The 22,001-nt window shown below is 35.5% G+C and overlaps 1 protein-coding gene across 3 annotated transcripts in view; it reads right to left on the bottom strand.

The window, feature by feature from the left end:
- Positions 1 to 19,284, bottom strand: part of BANK1 (B cell scaffold protein with ankyrin repeats 1) — a 306,359-nt gene extending 287,075 nt beyond the window's left edge. For all 3 annotated transcript variants that reach the window (XM_045987184.1, XM_045987189.1, XM_045987175.1), the window contains exon 1: positions 19,063 to 19,284. In XM_045987184.1, coding sequence (XP_045843140.1) covers positions 19,063 to 19,132 — 70 coding nt within the window. In that variant the 5' untranslated portion in view covers positions 19,133 to 19,284. The remainder of the gene's footprint in view (positions 1 to 19,062) is intronic.
- Positions 19,285 to 22,001: the final 2,717 nt, after the last annotated feature.

Consider the following 22,001-nt stretch of genomic DNA (forward strand, 5'->3'; position numbering starts at 1 on the left):
CATTCATAAACTTCATGTTATATGACCCACCAAATGATACATTTGGTTGTGAGTAACCATATTCCCTTTAGTTAGGAAACTAAAATGATAAATATACAACCAGACCCATGTAGTTGTCTGGGCTTAAATTCACATGGATTACCAATTCTGGCTTGGGTATCAAGCCATAATGCAGGCAATATTCTTGAAAAAATGAAATAAACTGCAGTCCCTTCCTTGGGGTTTATGATCAGTTATTAGACTATAGAAAGAGAATTATCTTTAGATACATTGGCAAATGTAATTTTGCTGTCCTAGTTCCGAGCAAGAGAAAATTATATTGGTATTCCCTTATTTCTTTGCTCTCCCTCACTCCCCATTTTGACCTCTTCTTTCCAGAGCACAAGATGATGGCAGTGGTGGCGGGGGGAAAGTACAGCCAGCCATGGCTTAAAAACAATGACCAAACAGCTTGCTTTTCTTCCTGAATTCTTTTCACGGACTTTAGGGGAGATTTAATTGTGCAAATGAATGCTCTTCAGTTCCTGTTTCTGAAGTATATAAAACAAGAACATGACAAATACACTCCATATTCTCAAACTCTAATGAAATCTTCCAATGTAATTACATAAGCAAATATCTGATTATCATTTAGACACTAATGTCTTTCAACAGTTTTGTTATGTGCAGAATTACATATGATGTCATAATATGAGAATATATCTGAGGAAGAACACACCTTTAGCAAAACCCTCTGTAGGAAGTTTATCCCACAACGTACTATGAGGATTCTAAAATATCTCAGAAATGTCTATATACTAGAAATACGTACATACTGGAAGGAAGAATAGGATAATTAGCTACTCCTTTGTTGAAAGTTACATCAGCAAGCATTTAAACCCCCACCCCTTCCTGATGTCTGCATCTTCTGCAGCCATTCTTGACTAAAAGGGAAACAGCAGACCTAGCAAAGTGTGTCTCCTACCACTCCCAGAAGCAACCCAAAGTCTCCTGGGGCCTATGCTCTTGGTAAACACCGCTTCTGGTTAGCGCTCACACAACAGCAAAGGATCAAAACCCTGGGCACCTCTAGAAAACTCCTCAACCCTGTTATGTATTTGGTAAGAGCTACACTGCCCTGTTGTGACCCCATTCTCTCCTCATAATGTGGTCAAGGCATTACTTGCACCAGAACCACTTTGGGAACTTGGAAAGAACTGGGATCGGTACCTAGAATTAGGACTGGGACTTGGAAAGAATTGAGATCAGGGTTATCATCCATCATATAATGAAGCACCCAGAGCAATCCTGGCAATTCTTTAGTCCACTCAAGTTTGAGAATTACTGTAGTCTCTCTTTCTTATATACACAGTACTTGTAGTAGTATATTTGATTATTACAGTTGCAATTATTATCTCTCAAGTTTTTCTGATATATAAAAATATAAAGATTTTGGTCTTTTTTAATAAGAAAAAAAATCCAAATGACTTATGTTGTTTACTAAGGAATGCATGCATATGTATTATTTAATTTACTAAAATCATTAACTTGCTCAAAATCTGCTTTATTTCACCAAAGTGATTTTGTTAGTCATATATGGCCAAATTGTTCTAAAAAAAAGAACACAACATTTGAAATTATATATTTAAAATTTGGGTTGTAATTCTAAAGTGAATATTTTGTTTATGATGTTTATCCAAAACTATATGAAGTACTATAGATGGGGAGGAATTTATACTGTATGTGGTTAATTAAGAGCAATTTTAAAACTATTGCACTTCATACTAACTTTTATAAAAATTGCTGTTTTACTATTATTAATTATCATGCTCCAGGTGCCATACCAGCCCAGAAGTCAGGCACTAACCTGGTTATAAAAACCAAAGATAAAAAAAAAAATCACGTTCAGTTACTTTACCCATGGCTAATATTTTGCACAAGATTAAATACTAAATTCTATTCTGAACTGAAATAATGAAGCATAAGGAATTCCTGATGGGGTTATTTTCATTAATATTTGACATTTGGAAATGTATAATATAATAAAATCTATGCATGAATTCTTTTAAAAATGTGAACTTTCAGACAAAGAAATGGAATTTTAGGTTACGAAGAAACAAAAAGAATTTTTACAATTATTTCTACATTTCTTCTCTCCTATTAAAATATATAAGGAGAAGCTCTATACCATATAAAGTTTTAAAGATAGAGCTATCAAGGATATATGAAAATAAATGCTTTAAATTATTCTTAATTTTTGTAATTCATCTTATTTATTGAATCTGATTGTTAGTTACTTACATTTAAACATAATGTAGAGAAATAGTTATCCGAATACTGAATTTCCCCCCATATTTTTTTCTGAAGGCATAAAAATAAGATACTCTTCATATTTAAAAGTTTCACTGCTTGAACTTGAGGAGTTCTTATATTTTAATGTGGTTTGCAAGCAAAGTTGAAAATCAGCAACAGACTTGAAAATACATAGAGAGATAAATGTTACAGTCCATTCATTGGAAATTATTAACACTTCCAAACAGTTACATTTAACACATATTTGTTCCTACCCTTCTGGATCTTGACCCTCACCACTCTAACATTATTTTTGTTTTAATTTCTTTTTAAAAATGTTTTGTTTTAATTCCATTTAGTTAACATATAATGTGATACTAGTTTCAAGAGTACGATATAGTGATTCAATAATACCATACATTACCTGGTGCTCATTATGACAAGTGCCCTCCTCAATCCCCATCACCTATTTAAAATGCTCTAACATTTTATAGTCTCACTCGTTGCTTGGATTTTCAGATCCAGCATTTTGACATTTAGCAGGATTGACAACAATACCTCAATATCAATTTCATAATCATTTGTACCTTTTCATATATTTACTTAATAATCACTTAATGATTATTATTCAAAACAACTGTTCAGACTTTAAGAGATATAAAGATTGTGAAGCACAATTCCTGCCCTTAAAGGAATTTACACACTAGAAAAAGGAAATGGATTTTTAGAAATTACCTCAATACAAGGTAGTTTATTGTAATATTGCATTAAGACCTGTAATTGAAGAATCTTTTGATTTTATTTATCCTAGGGTTAGTGTAAAAGTATTATCTTGGAAAGAAAGTATCAATAAGTCCTTCAATATCACAAAATGGAGAATTGAACTATTTAACAAATTTAAAAGATTTAAATTTTACAAAATGTCTCTTTCGACATAAAAGAATGAAAATGTATCATGAACAATGTGCAAATCACATTGAACATTTCAAAACCATATATACAATGTGAACTCTTTTATGAATGCACATACAAACTCATATAATTCAAGATAAATATTAACAACACTTATTTCTAAGAACACTGTGGTTTATTATAATTTTATTCTGATATTTTCCATTTTTTAAATGTTTTACAATGCATATATATATTACTTTTCTAAGAAAATACCCTTAAAGATTTTATCACATGTGGTTCTATTCATGCCTAACTAGTCTGGCTCCAACCAAATTTTTATCATTAGGAGAAAACAGTTTCAAAAATAATTCTCTACCAGGATTCAAAATGGTTCACGTTCAGAGAGTAAACAGAGTAGGACTATAATACAATATTAGTGACCTTTTGTGAAGAGTGCACATCTAAATCCATTACCTCTCAGACTATCTTTGTCCTTCGAAGGGTTGGGACAGAAAATCCTTTATGTAATGGAAGCAGATGGCATCTAGTACTAAACCTAGAAGTTTGGCTAGATGTATAGAACAGTCCTCACTCCTCAACCTGGTTAAGTTGTTTCAGTTTCTTAACCTGAAAAAATGGGGATACTAATCCATAATTCCTAGAAAGAAAATCTGAAGCCTGTGTATCAAAATAGGTTGTGGCATTCAGCACTCACTGATAAGCATAGCAGGGATTATAACAATGATGATGATAATTACAATAAAGACTACCTAAATGTAGCTAGTTCCTAATATGTGCCAATGACTGTTTTGGTGTTTACAAGAATTAACTTCTTTTAACCTCATAACAACACTGTGAGCATATGCTCTTCCTATCTCATTTTGCACTTGTGGTAGCTGAGGCACTGAGAAAGTAGATACTTTGCTGAAGCTCACAGATCTGTACTAGTAAGACCTGTGATAGCAACAGCAGCCAGTAGCATTAATGATAAGGATTATTAAACAGGTTAAAAACACCAAATGTGAACAAACAATAATGGGACTTCCTTTTTTATTTCACTATAAAAACAACAGTGAATTCCAGAGAGATGTTCCAATTATGAATAAGGATATATCTTGCCAAAGATAACCACCTAAGGGTACTATTGATATGCTGTTTATACTTTATAAAAATTTATTTCCTCATGGTTATAATCCAGTGTTTTAATTAGACTGATGGTGTGTAGTCTGATAGATATGACCTGATCTGTGATATTCATGCTACTCTTTGTCCTTGTGGTGTCTACGTTTTTAAAAATCTGCATTCATTTCCTATTGCTGCCATATAAAATCACCATAAACTTGTGGCATAAAGCAACACAAATTTATTATCTGACAGTTTTGAAGGTTAGAAGTTTGAAACGGGTCCCAGTAAGCTAAAATCAAGACGTTGGCAAGGCTATGTTCCTCTGGAGGCATTAGGAAAGAATCTATTTACTTGCATTTTCTAGAAGTCATCCACAGCTCCTGGCTTATGGCCCCATTCCATCTTCAAGCCAGCAAAATCGGGCTGAGTCCTTCTCATGCTGCCATGTCTCTGGTTCCCCTCTACTGCCTCTCTCTTTGTCTTATAAGGACCTTTGTGATCACGTTGGGTCCAGCTGGATAATCCATGATCATCTCTCCATCTCAAGGTAAACTGATGTAGCAATCTTAATTCCATCTGTAACCTTAATTCTCTTTGCCATGTAGCCTAACGTATTCACAGCTCCAGGGATTAAGATGTAGACACCTTAGGGGAGCCATTATTCTATCAAACACCTGAACACTACTTCAGCTCTAGTTCCTTTTCTAAAGCCTTTTAGAAAAAGTTCCTTTTCTAGGCCTTTCCTAAAGCCTTCTGAAGTAGAACAGATATATGTGCAAGTATACTTTCTGCTTTCCTCACAGAGTGTTTGCAGGATGACCCTAATTAAATAGTTCAAATGATCGTTGTTTAGATTTCTCATTGAGTCAAAGTAAATGATACATTAGGAGAATTTTCTAAAAGTCAATTAGTAGGGTTTGAAAATTGCTTTAAGGTCACAAAGCATTAGGCAGATACAAATTATTAGCCTTCCACTTTTAGAGTACTCTTCATTGCAGCCATTTTGCAATATATTTTAATCACATCGCTATTACAGCCTTGATGATTTTAAATATCCAATGGCCTTCATTAAAGACATTGTTTTTCTAGCATTATGTTGTAGATATTTCAGTTCCTATTATTTCATTAACCTCTAAGGACCCTGAAAGCAGCAAAACTTTCTAAAAGTTTACAATTATTAGTTAGAAACTGTGGTTGCTTATTCTATCCCTTGCAAAGAATGTTTCAGTGTTGGCCTATTAATGGGTAACAATATCATCTTTTATATTACTTACTCTCTATTAAAATGACTTTCTATATACATGACTACTTCATTGACTATAAAAATGGAAATGTCCACATGGGAGGAATGCTTTTCTAACGTGAGTGTACATGTATTTTTGTGAGAATAAAATGAGTTTATTTCAGAGAGTTATAGAGTGGCTAGGAGGTTAGGCTTTGGAGTCCAGCTGTCTTGGAATCCTAATTCAGCCAGCTTCAAGCAAATAATTAACCTCTCTGAGCTTGGATTCCTCAGTTATAATGTACAGATAATATCACCTATGAAATCTGTTGTTGTGAGAATTAAATGAGATAAACTATGTAGAGAATTTATCATCATTCCTAACACCTGTAAGTGCTAAATTAAACTTCATTTCAACCTTCTGTAAGGTGAAATTGGCCTTTGGAGGACTGCATTAGCCAGTGCGTGGGATGCCAACTCCCAGAAACATAGTGACAGGGAATCAGAGAAAGTCATTCCCTTCAGAATACTTCTTCAGCTTTGATTCGGTAAAAGATAGTGTCTTAGACTGAAGCTCTTGTGACTTCATGAACTCTAACACTATCAAACAGAGTTTGATCTATGTGCCCAGAACCTGTCCTTACCTATAATTTTTTCAACATTATTTTATTTTCAATCTGTTTATTTGTATGGCCACTTTCTCTTTGGGGCAAGTGGTAATGATTTTTCATTCATGGTAGTAATGTAAATGTTCCTTTAAAATACGTTTAAGCTAAAAAAAAAAAAAGTTAAAGAATTTGTTTCTTAAACAAGAGGGTACAATAGCCAAAAATTTGAGGAAGGTTTTGTGAGAATGACTGAAATTTGCAAAATACTGTCCCAAGGGACTATACTCATGACTGCATTCTGAAATGAGTAGTGACTTTCTGGAACAGAAGTTATGCATCAAGAGTCACCCCCAGTAGTCACAGTAAACACTTAGCTGTAGCTCACCCTGCTAAGTAGTTCTCATAACTAAATTATTCAGATCTCAGCAGTGAAGGTTTTTGAGTCCACTGATGTTCAATCAGAATGTAGATAAAAAGAAATAGTTCCATTCAGCTTTTCCCATCCTTATTTCACTTAAATGCAGTCTCCGAGGGCTGAAGCCACCTTTTTATGTATTTCTTGAACCTAGCACAGATCAAGAATAAATGTTTGAACAGTGAATGAATAAAGGATAATTACTCCTGCATAGACAATAGAGGCATTAGTCCACTCTTTCTTGATGGATATCCTCAATCCCGAATGCCTAGAGAAAGCAATTTTAATTTCTGCAGTGGTTTTCTCCTACAATAAGAGATATTAATTGAATTAGTATTATGAGCCAATCATTCTCATGAATAATTAATGATATCATGAATATCAATATACATAATGTTTCCTGGGCATCAGAGAGTCATATCATTCATTAGTGACAGAGCCACTACTTGATTCTTTGTGTGTGTGTGTGTGTGTTTTTTTTTTTTAGATTTTTATTTATTGGAGAGACAGAGTAGGAGCCGGGGGGAGGGGCAGAAGGAGAGGGAGAAGCAGACTCCCTGCTGAGCAGGGAGCCTAATGTGGGGCTAGATCCCAGGACCCCGAGATCAGACTTGAGCCCAAGGCAGGCGGTTAACTGACTAAGCACCCGGGCACCCAATCCTGTGCTTTTTATACTTCAAATCCAGCACAGTGAAAAAGTATTTCCTATATCATTAAAAACTATTCTGTCTTTCTTTAGGTTAGTAATGGTTTTGTATGGAGGATGATCTTTATCCAATAAATCATTGTGGATTTTCTTTTCTTTTTAAACACTGTGCAATAGATTTATATGAAGAAAGAGCAAAATTTAAATATTTATGAATGACAGGACACGAAACTGCCATACAAATGTAACTTTAAAGTGCATAAACAAATATTACATATATTAACACTACAAAGCTGAACAAGTAAAATTGTTAAAAGTAAACATAGAAAAATAAAACTACAAGTATATATATACCATGTCTTTTCCTATTTTTTTAGCCATTGTACATATTTTCAACTATATGCAAGTATTATTCTAGAAAAAAGAATAATAAAACAAAAACATTTCATCTTCTAGACACACAAGAAGGGTATTAAATTTCATTTGCTTTTAGACACTGATCAGATTTTTTCTATTTGCCCCAGATGATATTTTAAAAATAAGCGAAATATTCTAAGTTATAAACATCTCAGTAAAAATAAACTAGTTGTTATCAAGTTAAAAGTTAATTCAGTATTGGAAAATGCCCTAAAATTATCTTTATGTAAAAGGTTTTGTGAATTTTTAATATTTTTTTCATAATTAAATAAAGCCCTTCTGCAAAATGGTTTGAAAAGGAAAGTTGAAACCAGTGTTGTTATCTAGAGCTAGATTTATACCTCAGAAGTGGGGCATTCAGAAATGGCTACAACTTCATTTATCCTTTCCATAAACTTAATTCGGTAACTTTACTGTCACTCTTGTGCTACCAGCAAACCAGCAAGCATCTGTTAATGTGCTTACCTCTCCTAAGCAGATGCCAGATGCTACTCCCTCCTTTCAAGAGCATCCAATCTATGTGAGTAATAAAAGCCATTGCCTTATTAGTGTTGTTTACATGCACTGTTTGTCAATATCCAAGACATAAAATTCTCAGCTTAAACTATCTGCATTTATATCAGTTATTATTGTTTCCATCAGAAAAATATTTCATCAGTAATTTACTTGGGTGACTCTTAATAACCTATGCTGGCTTCAAAGGTGTGTTTCACTTACAAACATCTCTAACATGGAAACTATCTGGCTATAACCAGGTAGTCAACTTGATCTTAACTTTGGAATGTTCTGATGAATAAAATACCAATATTTGAACAACATGAGGCCACTTATACAGCTTACATGATTATTGACATAGTGGCTGGTTTATGTAGTCTGACTTGTGAAAATATCTGTAAAATCAGTTGCTCGGTTGAGACACATACATACTATTGAAATACCGATTGCATAAGCACACACACTCCAAATACTCTTATATTTAGAATATGGTATGCATGTTCCCAGTTTTTTTTAAGGTTTTACTTATTTATTTGAGAGCGAGAGAGTGCCTGAGTGGGGCAGGGGCAGAGAGAGAAGCAGAATCTTCAATGAGCAGGGAGCCCGAAGGAGGGCTTGATCCCAGGACCTCGGAACCATGACCCGAGCTAAAGGCAGACACTTAACTGACTGAGGCATCTAGGTGCCCCACACATATCCAGTTTTATTGCATTCATACAACTTTACTTTTCTTAACAGATGATCCCCTTCTAATTTTCCTCCCATTTTTGCTGGCACTTCTCACAATCAAAGTCCTCATTTGAATAGTTAGAATTAATCATAACGGAATTAAAGAAATAGCCAAATCTTGTGTGCCCTACACAGCCTGTCAATGTCATTTTCCCTACTCTATACCCTCTTCTGTTTCTATTCCTAATATAGATATAGCCCATATATAGCCCATCTCCCTCTCACTCAGAAGGTGGCCAGAGCACTGAGGAAAATATGGTTAAAAGCAGTGTAACTAATCTCTGGTTTGAAAGAACCATCCTCTCAAGAACTATTTGCCATTTAACAGGGATAAAAACTTGGCGCAAAAAAAACCTTTTTCTCTACTAGTGTTAAGATGACAATGCATTCCATGATTAAATACATTTGTGAAACAATGGACTAGAGAAAACTGAAGATACATTGTTAGTTGCAGAATTTCTCAGACCACTGGAATGTCCCAGTATGCACATTCAAAACTGATTTTATAGAACAATTTTTCCAAGGAACAATATGCTACATAATACCGTTCATGCAGCACAGTACTAAAGCAAGCAAGCCCTGGGACTACGAGCTCAGGTTTTTCAGGTATTGGCCACCAGATAAAAGAAGTTATGAGTCAGCCTTCATAATGTCCCATGAGTCCACCCATTTGACTCACCGAGAAACAGACATGATAACTATCAGTTGCAGAGCACCTACTGTGCTGCAAGTCTTATCAAATGTCTTTCCTCTTTTCATCAGGAGGTACAAAGAGGTCTTGTAACAGAATTACCTAAAGAACGAGGAGCCTAGATTTTTATATGTACCAGATGAGAAAATTATTCTAAGGAGTCATAAAGTAATAAAATATTGAAAATAATACAATAAAATAGGAACATACTTTTTAAAATGAATCTTCTGTATTTTTCTAAGGAGAAGCAGAAATGAAGTATGTGTTAATTGCTAACTTCTCAGCAGACTGGTCCTCCCAAAAGAATAGAAAAGCCCTCCCTTTTTTCCCATAATTACTAGTACTTTCTAATTACTCATAGGTTACTCAGAACTATTTGCTTAGGTGGACAGTTCTATTCTCCTCCTGACCCTCAAAGATCTAGGTGAGACACTGTATAGACTTACACTCCTTTTGGGAACAAATTGCTTAGACATAATTAAAGCAATTCTGAAAATATCACTAACGCTTTACCTATACAACTGTATCAACTTATTTTTACCTATATGAAGATATTAGAAATGCCTTCATCACAAAAATTAAGACTCTGAATCAACTCTACTATGACCCAGTTTCCATGTGTGTTGTTTTCTTCTTTGGGGAGGGGTGGCAGAAAGGATGGAAGATAATATACAGATAATATATAAATCTTCAAGAATAAAGAAATGAAAAAAATCACATTTTTATTTTAAAATAATATGATATAAAAACAGAATTCTCAAAATGGGAGAAGTGTTCTTTACCCACTAACTATTTTCCCTGAAGACAATATACAATTTACATATAAAATCATATAAATTTTTTTTCATAGCAGATCATACATTTCAATAAATTCAATCTGTAGGGAATACCCAGAGAAGCACATTTGAGATAGTCCTATGTTTAATATAGCAATCAGAAAAATTGAACAGGACAACTGAAAGAACATTTATATGAAGCTCTCCGTCTTGAGATTCATAAGTATGTGACACCAGAAGTGCTAAGAAAGAGCCATGTAAACACACTCCTTCTAATAAAAGTGAAATTTGAATACTACCTCATGCTGAAAAGTAATAACATTTGCCATTTACTAAGCACCTGCTCTGAATGCTCCAGGCACTTTACAAATAGAATTACATTTAATTATATAAAAAATAGGTGTGCTACTTATTTCAGATATAAAGAAATTGGATTTTAGAGGAGTAATTTGCTCAAAGTCACAGAATAAGTGACAGTTCCCATATTTGAATTGATACAGTTAGATAGAGATATTGTATAGGCAATCAATCAACAAAGGTGGACACATTTAGTTGCCTTTAAAATAATAATTTATCAATGTTTAATTGGAAAAATGTTAGGAAAACAGGTGAGAGATTAGTTTGACTGCCCTGTAACATAAATAAAAATCTTGATATATTTTAAGCTGTAATTCTATATGCATATCCAAAGATCTACCTTAAATTTCTATTAAAAAGGCACTGCATGCTTTTTTTTATTGTAATATCTTACACAATTTATAACTAACCAATAAAACATTAGCTACTTTCCTTCTATATAAAGTCACAATTAATGATTTAAAGAATTTTAAAGACTTTTGTGAGAAAATTCACTTACATGGGAGGACATTTTAAATATAGAAAGCAATACCTTGTCACATTTGTTCACAGAACCACAACAGGAAAAGTTCAACTTTCGTGTGGTTATAACACGAGTGAGTGGAAAGTTTCCAACTTTATCATTTGACTTAAATAAGCCAAGCTATTGTATATTTCTTTTGAAACCTAGGATCTTTCATATGCAGAATTTTCTACACAAATTAATCCAATAGAAGATTTAGTAACATTTAAAGTTGATTCTCCTCAAATAAGTATATAAATATAATACCATTCCAATGGAATGAAAGGCATCTATTTTTGTTGGTGCAGATCCAGCAAATAGGAGATGGCTCATGAGCCAGAAATTCTTGGGATCCTGGCCTAGTCTGTTCCAGGTGCCAACAAGCAGGTTCAGTACCTTCTGATTCCCCAACTTCCTGATAGTGATAAATTAGCAGATTCCCCTGGCCGGTTATGAAAACTGGTTCCCGTAGCTTTGTTAGCAAAATGATTCCTGATGACCCAGACTAGAGATTGCTCCCAAACCCCCTACATCAGTTATGTAAGAACTCAACTTCCTATATTAAACTTCTTTCTGTTTAAAATGGTGAGATTGCTTTCATTAAATGCCTCTAAATCAAGTGTTAAACAATATTCCAATTGTTTCATGGAAGGAGAAGTAGATAAAATAATCTCTAAATGGAAGAGAAAGAATGGAAGAATATCTAATAAGAAACAAGAAAACTATGGAACAGATCTCTTAGGAGTACTTTCCTTACCAGATATTGGCTTTGAAATAAACAAATACAACTGGAACAGAATAGAGAAATCAGAATTCAGATTCTAAGATATATAAGACTATCATATGGCAAAGGTGGTATAGCCGACACTTGATCAATGCGGGGGTTAGAGGCACCAGCCTCCCATGCAGTTGAAAATACTGCATCTAACTTGTGACTCCTCAAAAACTTACCTACCAATAGCCTACTACTGACCAGAGACCTTATCAATAACATAGTTAATTAACACAGTCTGTATGCTATATGTATTATATACTATGTTCTTACAATAAAAGAAGCTCGAGAAAAAGAAAATGTCAAGAAAATCATATCAAAGAGAAAATACATTTACAGTATGATACTGTATCAAAAACAAAACATGTATATGTGAACCTGCACAGTTCAAATTAATGTTAAGGATCAACTGTATTTTAATTTACTGGGAAAAACATGCTTCATTTAATAAATGCTGATTTCTCAGTAATAAATGCTGATTTCTCAAGTGCTGCCCTTATTTTGAAAAACTTAATCCCCCAGGGGGACTGAGATAATAGCTACTAAACTATGCTACTTTGCTTCTGCTTTTACCAAGATAAATGTCATAGGCATTCTCTCACTCTGTATGCCCCAATTTAAATACATTTTTAAAATTTCCCCAAAACAGCATGCCATTAATTTTATAAAAACATCTTATTAAAAACATTTAAAAACACTGTTATAATTTTATAATTGATACAGCTTTATAACTACATAATTCAAAATTCTAAACTTAACAGTTATTAACTCTTATAATATTAATCTTTGAGTGAATTATTTCCTCACCAACTCTAGGGTCTTCAAGTTTAGAGACAAAAATTACTGCATGGATTTTCTTCAAATTTCAGTACCAAAGCAAGATAATTCCAAATATTCTTATCAGGAGGACTACTAGACCTATAAGACACCTTTTATGCACTTATTCTCAGTGCATAAAAGATATAATTTACAGATTAACTTTGGATGGAAGATGCATAGCAGATATCATCTTAGAGGTAGTATCGGAGAAATAAAACGGGAAAAGTTCATATTTTAAGGCATTCTAGTCCAAAATCTTCTTTTCCTCCAAAAAAAAAAAAAGGAACTTGTTCAAACTTGTTCATCTAAAAAGAAGGCAATTATAAGGATACCACAGGCATTTTATGGAGACCAGATCAGAAGAACAAGTGCAGCTAGGTCTTACATGAGCTAGAAATGGAAAGTCAGAAACTAAGACTATCTCTCCTGCTTTCAGTCCTCAATTCCCTCAACTCATCTTTCTAATCATCCATTGTGGACGAGAGTCAACTGGCTGTCATTCTCTATTGTGTGTCATCAAACAGCACCCTTCCACTGACAGAAATCTCATTCTCTTTTTTGAAAGGAAAGGCTTTGTTGAGTCCAACAAATCTGCAAAAGGCAGACAAAACATATCATTGGCTAGTAAGCAAAGCAGCAAGTTGCCTCTGAATTTAGTGTCTGTTCTTGACCAAGTGACTGTTTCCAAGAACCTGAATGATACATGGTTTTACCCATTTAACATGGGTACAGATGGACAGAGCATGATAAAAAGGGGTCTTTGGTCTATACAGAAGTGCCTGGAGTAGTGAAAGTTCTAAAGTTTTATTGAAGTGATGACAGAATTAAAGGAATTACCTCATTAACTGAACTGAAGGTAGAATTTTGCTTCAATTTTATCTTACTTTCTCATTAGTGACCCAGTAGTTCACTAATTGTACTAAAATGCAGTTGTCTCCTGAGATTTTGTATCAGTCTATTAAATCAAAATAAAATGCAATCAACCAATGAGGAAAGTGGGTAAATCTTAGGGATTCTTCACACAGTCCCAAGAAATACTCTACAGTTTTTCATTCTAGTGACATGATTTCACAGAATCATACCACTTTGATATTGTAGGTTTCTTCCCCACATCTTTGATGTGGGTGTTTCTCCACTCTCTACACCCTCCAAAAAAGATATGATGACTTAGAAGTTACAACTTTAATAGTTTAGAAAAGCTCTTGTAGGATATGAAATAAAATAATGAATTATTACATACTTTCATATAATTATACTGAACAATATAACTTATAAAAAAGATTTTATTTATTTATTTGACAGAGAGAGATCACAAGTAGACAGAGAGGCAGGCAGGGAAGCAGGCTCCCTGCTGAGCAGAGAGCCCTATGTGGGGCTCAATCCCAGGACCCTGGGCTCATGACCTGAGCCGAAGGCAGAGGCTTTAACCCATTGAGCCACCCAGGCACACCAATGATATAACTTCTTATTCAAAGTAGGTGCTAATCTTCTGATGCTTTCACCTATCAAGGTAATGTGATATCCATATCATATGAATTCAAAGTAGTTGACACAACAAATGCAGTCTTAAAAGAAGGCCAGGATTTCAAGTGGTCTTGGCACTATGTTATTTTTTTGAAAGGCATGATCCTTCCTATGGCTAAGTTAGAACAAAAAATGAATGGAACATTGATCCTTACCAAAGGGTGAGACTTAGTCTTCAGCATGGATCATAATTTAAAAATGAGGTATATGGTAAATGAAATTCCAAGTCAGAAACTGTTCTTGTACCTTTTAGAATGTCTTTATAAAGTGGAACACATTAAAAATGAAAGCATGGGAACTGCTAATACAGAAAAGCAGTATAAGAGCTTAAAAAGAAAGGAAAACATGACACATAGTGTGATAAGACATAACTTATTTTAATTGATTGGATATGCAGGAAATCTTATAAAAGACCACAAGGCATTGAAAAATTCTCATGATTACAAAAGGAAGTGGTCTTTCTGGATTATTTCAATGTGAAGGACTTGAAAACAACGAAGAAATTTCTGTTCAGTGGTAAATGTCTAAAAAATAATTCTTTTTCTCTGAGTAAAAAATAAATTCAAGAGGGGTATAATTCCATATAATATCTGATATTTTTACCACCTGGACTATTTCAATGTCTGCAGTGAAACTTAGATACCATTCTTTATATTTAGAACAGCAAAGAATTACAAGGCCATAAAGCAACTTATTTTTAAATAATAACTTCTGGAATGTTTGCCCTTCCTATTCTTATTTCATAGCTGTCTCTGAAATTACTGTAAGATATTCTATAATATATAGAGTAATAAAATGACAACGTAACTCATGCAATCAGGTAACAGTTATTTAAATTCTTAAAACCTGCAACATATATTTGGCAGGAATAATATTCTTTATGTTGGATTTTTTTAAAACAAGTAGTAAATATTTTGGTAAAGGAGATTCTCCATCATCTTATAATTCAATGAAGCATCCCATAATTTTCAGTTTAATCCTTACTTTTCCACATATATTTACACATATATATTTTGAATGGGTCACAACTGGTACTCTGTGATATGGGAAAATAAAACATGTTCTCATTTTGTCCTATTAAATTCCCATTTTTTTTCTTCCTTATAAATGCCCTAGTCTAATGTCCTTTTAATCAATTTATGCTTAGTTCTTCCCACTGTGGGTTCTTCTTTTTCTCCTTTCAGAACTATTAACCACAATATTTCCCCAAGGATATAGAAGCATCTTTCTACAGGAAGCCATATTCCCTCATCTGTTTCATGTGGGAGCTTGATGCCTCATTCAAGTTTTCCCCCAATTCAACAGAGTTTATTTTCTCAATAAAAACTCTATCCTTTATATGTGAATATGACACTATTGACCAATGATCTAAGAATTAAAATAAGAATTAAAATAATAGCTAACATGTATTAAGCAATTACTGTTTGCTATGGTACCACGAACATCACTTCACATGCATTTTTTTCTCTTTTAATTCTCAAAGCCGCTCTTTCAAGTAGTGTTACTGTTCTCTCCACTTCTGCTTTTTTTTTTTTAAGATTTTATTTATTTATTTGACAGATAGAGATCACAAGTAGGGAGAGAGGCAGGTAGAGGGAGAGAGAGGAGGAAGCAGGCTCCTTGCCAAGCAGAGAGCCCGATGCGGGGCTCGATCCCAGGACCCTGGGATCATGACCCGAGCGAAAGGCAGAGGCTTTAACCCACTGAGCCACCCGGGCGCCCCCCACTTCTGCTTTTTAAATGAATAAGCTGAGATAATGACAGATTTAGTTATTTATCCAAGATCAAACAGTAAGTAAGTTACAAAGCAGATTGATGAGAGGTGGTCTGAGCTGTCCAGAGGGCATGATCACCTACAAATCCGTGAAAAAATTCTCGCTGATTTTTCAAGTATACATCACATACCTTGCTGCTTAAGTTGAAAATCTTAAGCAATATTATAGAATTATTTCACATTAAAATGAAAACACCCTAAGGGAGCTACCTCTCTTTAAAATCTCAGCAAAAGTAACCTTATTGGAACATTTCCAGCTGGTCTAAAGGAGGCAAGTTTTACCAGTCACCAGAATAGAACCAGGGTATTTCCGTGGAATGAGAAATCAATGTTATTTGCTATATTGGAAGACCGCAGTCAGAATAAAAAAACTTCAAATCTTCAATAACTTTAAGACAAAGAGAGAACTAAGTCCCTCACAAGTTGTATATAAGCATCTAGCACATGGTGAGACAGGGTAGGTGCCTTCCCTTTTTCAACTAATAATTTATTTAACTCTCTTCATTGGAGGCATCAAATAATGTTAATAAAAACTACAAAAACTATGGGGTCGGGAAAAAATCTGCACTTGAACAGTCTTTTTGAAGGTAGCAGTTAAAATTAAATTTGTTTTTAAAATCACTAGTTTCGGGAATAAAGCAAAGGAAAATTTTCTCATTTGGATATCAGAGAACAGTATCTAGTTAAATATAAAAAAGAAAAATACATTCTAAATGGAATTTTTTAAAAAGATTTTATTTATTTATTTGACAGACAGAGATCACAAGTAGGCAGAGAGGCAGGCAGAGAGGAGGAGAGGAGGAAGCAGGCTCCCCGCCGTGCAGAAAGCCTGATGCGGGGCTCGATCCCAGAACCCTGGGATCATGACCTGAGCCAAAGGCAGAGGCTTTAACCCACTGAACCACCCAAGGGCCCCTCTAAATGGAATTTTCATCTACTGTGCAACATTTTTATGTTGTTTTAGTACTGGGTATCATATCTTTCCTACTTGCATTAAAAGATAAGTTGGTTAGTCATCCATCTTTCTGGTGACACCATACATAGATGTCATTATAATATACCATACACCTACTGCTAGAAATATAAAATCTTCATAGGCATGAAACTGTTTACCATTTTATACTCATATTATTACACAACTTTTGTAGGGAATAGAAGATTGTTGGTGAAGTCATGAATAGATGATCTTCAAATAACTATAAATTATGGGACCATGGGAAAATCACTACTTGGGTCTCAGCTTTCACTTCTCTAAAATGAAGTTGGACTAACTTTACCACAATGTGTCATGTTAAGTTGAAGTCTACCATGCTCTGGGAACACTTGTCCAAAGCAGATAGAGAGGTCACACGAAAAGGTTCTCCATGTGTTAAAAGAATTAATCAGAACTTGTTCTCATAGAAGACTATTCATAGGACTATGGGTCAGTATCAAAAGATAGTTCCTTATAAGAAAAATATTTCAGGGGTGCCTTGGGTGATTGGTTCAGAGCCTGCCTTCAACTCAGTTTATGATCCGGGTCCTGGGATGGAGCCCTCTATCAGGCTCCCTGCTCAGCATCTGCTTCTCTCTCTAAATCTCCCTCTGAGCACTCTCTTTCTCTCTCTCTCAAATAAATAAATAAAATCTTTAAAAAAAAGGAAAAAAAACCCATTACCTTGGCCGATGGAGGTAAATGAAACAAGTGATAAATACCATATGGGAAGGGCCAAAGTAAATGGAGAAAAACACACAGAAGGAACAGTAATGATCAGAATGAGCTAACAGTTGGGTCACATCACTCTAGCATTATTCACAATAGTAAGGACTTCAAAGTATTCTTGAGTATCAGGTGGAATAAAAGTCATTTTCTGGCTAAACTGTTCAACCAAGAAGTTTGAACAAACTGTAGCCCATTCTGTTTAACTAAATTGTTAGGCTGAAATCACAAATGCTAACACATTAAGATATCAAGGGCTCTAATTCCTTTCTTGTCATTTAAATTGTCACAAATATACTTTCCACTTTAAGAAAAGCAGTCTTTTAAAATTTTTATATTAAGCACTAGCCAAGGGATGCTGGTAAGCTATGAGAAATTCTATTCTGCAAATGAGTATTTTCACTCAGATTTTCTTGTTGCATTTCTCACTGTGAACAACTCCAGTAATTTTAATACCCAAGCGAAGTCTTTTTCAAAATTTTAAAACCGAACACTTTATAATCATTATAAAGTTCACAAATGCATTTGAAACAGGAATAACTGAGTGCAACTGCCTCTATAAATCTATAAATCCATTTACGTATTCAACAACATTGACGGTTTCTCCTTTTTTTTTTTTAAAGATTTTATTTATATATTTGACAGACAGAGATCACAAGTAGACAGAGAGGCGGGCAGAGAGAGGAAGGGAAGCCGGCTCCCCGTTGAGCAGAGAGCCCAATGCGGGGCTCGATCCCAGGACCCTGAGTTCATGACCTAAGCCGAAGGCAGAGGCTTTAACCTACTGAGCCACCCAGGTGCCCCACGGTTTCTCCTTTTAACAAGTCAGCAAAATCTGCCCAGTGAGGAGGCTGGACACGGAGTAACCTGTCTGATAAGCGGATCACAGTCCGCCCTTAGTAATTTACCCGGCTGGATTTGAAAGGCCCGGCAGATAAACCCGACAGGCGGTTTTGCAATACCACGTTAATTTTTAGAATTATGCATGACTTTAAAACGCGCTTCACCTAAAAACCTGTCCCAAGGCGACTGGAGAAACTGGAGGCCCCAGGTGCTCTGGCAAGTCCCAAGCACTCTGAAGCTGGCGGTGCACGCGGGTCCGAACACAGAAGCTCCCACCTTGTCCCAGCCTGACTGCCTCTCAAAGACTCCCGCCACTGAGGGGCCGGGCCGCCCGCTGAGCGGCGGACCGCGGCGGGAAGAGGAAGCCGCCCCGGTGCCCCGATCCCAGAGGCGCGCTGGCTTCTGCGGCCGGAGCGCAATTCTCGCTCAGCCCCGGACCCTGGCCAGCCTCCCCCGTGGCTGCCGGCACGCGCGAACACCCACCTGGGGGCGCTGGGCCGCTGGAGGTCCGCTCCTGGCTTCTGCCCGCCCGCACCGACGCCGCAGGCAGCATTGCAGCGGCCGAAGCCAGGTAGCCTGCGGACGGATGCGCGCCGAGCCTCCGACTCCCGCTGCCTGAGCTTCCCTGGCGAGCTCCTCTCTCGGCCGCCGCCCCTTGTCAGAGCACCCCCCGCGGCTGCGGCCAGCGGGTCCGGAAACGCAACCCCCGGGCTCAGGCCACGGGGCCACTGCTGGGCCTCGCGGGGAGCCTGAGGAAGTGAAACTACCCCGGGGCTTACGCTTGCCTACTTTTTAGGCTGCTCCGGTTTCTCCGAACACTCTATGGTCCTGGTCCTCTCCTCACCTTTTCACTCGGAGTACCTGAGAGCAACGTTACCTGTTACTCCAACTCTTCACCCATTCTAGGCCTTCCACCATGACCCCGCTTCCGGGAATAAATAGGGGTACCAGAAGTAGACACTTGCTGGGAAAGGGGAGTAATAGATGCATAGATCTGGTTATTGAAAGATATAAAGATGTAGATGTAGATATACAGTTGAATGTTTTTAATATTTCATTTTGGCCAGACTTTGTAGCCTAGAATCATAAATTGTAAAGTGATTTAAAAGCCCGTATAAAATTTATTTCCCTCTCCTGCTCCAAGTCAGAACTGGTTCCAGCCAAAAATTAAATACGGATTGAAATAGGTTCTCCAGATAAAAGTTTTCTTTGCTTCCTTTGAAGACAGAAATACTAAGATTTTTTTCCCAGAGCCTTAATATAAATGTCCCTTCTTCTCTCACGATCTCTAAATTAGTAATTTACCTTTTGAAATTGAAAATACTTTTGAAGATCAACTTGAAGATCTGGTAATAATTCATGGCTTCAATGTCCCTCTCCCTCTTTTTAGAAAAGAAATCTAAAAGGGAGAGCTGTGTAGCTACTATTTATCTCAGGCAAAGTCTTTTTTAGTTATCCAAAGTATCCAAAATGTTAACTTTTTTCAAATAACTCAATTTGTTTTTATGGTTTATACCATAATAAAGAAACCTTGAAGAAATATGTGAAATGACAGCAATTTTGAAACTATCACAGATATATTTTCCTGCTTTCCAATATTTCAAGATCATTATTAATTTTAAGTTTATTTTCTGTATTGGAATAAAAATAGCAAGAGATTTTATCTAATTTATGAAATAATATATTGAGAAGTTTGCTGTCTTCTATAAATATCTGTTTACTAAGAGATCTCAGTACGATAAGGTAAAGGCAGAGGGTTTGGTTTATAGGGAACATATAAACCCTTGGCAAATATTTTTAGAAATTCAATTCTTAGGAATATGTAAGTCTTTTTAAAACAACCCACTGGGGAGGCCATGTCCTAACTGATGCATTTGTATATATATGTCATATATATACACACACATATATAATATGCAAAATTTATATATATGCAAATGCATGTGTGTATATTGTATATATATATTCTTCACAAATATTTCAACCATGATTTTGAGAAGGAAGGAAAAGACATAAACTTTCCACCTTATGCTCCCCAATTAAATGTCCAAATCTCCGAAGGCATTTCAGTTTGTTCCATGGAAATACACAGTGCTCATTCCCTCCATGTGCACAAAGATTTGTTAATAAGGATAGTCTTGAGATAGCAAACTGTATCTGACACATGTATGGAGGGACTTTCCTGTAGGAAGAGTCCTGGACTGGAAATCAGAAGGCTATGGTTGCCATCTTCACCACTCTCCACCTTGCTGTCTGGGCAACCAGGGAAATTCTGAATTTTTCTGAGCCTTGTACAATCGCTAAATGAGGAACTTGAAGTAATTATATTCAACTGTCTGCCAGCTATACAATTTTACGATAGTGTCTTCTCTAATACACATAGAATAAGATGTAAAATACACAGGAAAATTAAGTACATTTTCAGATCATTACTTGGACAATTTACATCAATATAATCCTGGTAAACAGAAAAATAAAAGCAAAAATGTGTTTAAAATTTGGGGCTGATTTTTAAAAACTATTAAATAAGATTTTGTGCTAGAAAATACTGAAAAATCCCCCACTAAAGTTCAGTTCAAAAATTATTCCAGTTTTGTTTTTGTTTTAGGTATTGAATGAGAATATAACTCCTGTTCAAAGTTATGAGGTAATGGTTAGCTCCTCTACCTGTTTATTCCTGTGTTTCATTACTGTTGCAGTTAATACCCTATTTTTTTTTTTTATTCTATGTGCCAAACACTATGTTAAGTATTTTAGAATGTTGAAAATAATGTGGCTTTAACCATATTTTACAAATGAGGATTCTGGGTTTTAAAAGTTTTGAATAACAGAGGTAATATTTAATCCTAGATCTGATTCCATGGCCTGCCCTCTTAATATACTCCTCCCCTTCCTTTTCAGTTTATGTAAAGTCATTGCTAAGGATTACATGGATATCACATACAAGGTTATAGCTCTATCCATATTGAAAAGTTGCTTTTGTTTTCCTACCGACTTTCCCCCAGGAAATAATCACATGGAAATAAACATCCATATCTTTAAGAATAGGCATGAACTGCACTCATAATTCATTATAATGTCTGCACTGCTTCACTGACGGTATGTAGACACTGTTTTCACAAAGATAGGAAAATGTGTAGAGATCACAGACACACAGAGATGCTGGGGCCCAAGTCTTACATGTATCCTAACTGCCTGTGCATTTATAAAAAGATATTTTAGAAATGTTTTCACTCCTTTGTTCTTGTTTCTCACTGTCAAGCACATTCTTTAGTCACAGCTGACTTTATTTTCCTGTGCTTTCTCCCTTAAGGATACTATACTGTCTGAAATGCTGGGTTATCTCTTGTTTCACATTTGTTCTCAGGGAAGAGGCACTCAGTAATTCTCACACTGAGATGCTTTTTCAGGCAGAATGCCAC

Source organism: Meles meles, chromosome 2 (genome assembly GCF_922984935.1).
Source record: "Meles meles chromosome 2, mMelMel3.1 paternal haplotype, whole genome shotgun sequence".
NCBI classification, from domain to species: Eukaryota; Metazoa; Chordata; class Mammalia; order Carnivora; family Mustelidae; genus Meles; species Meles meles.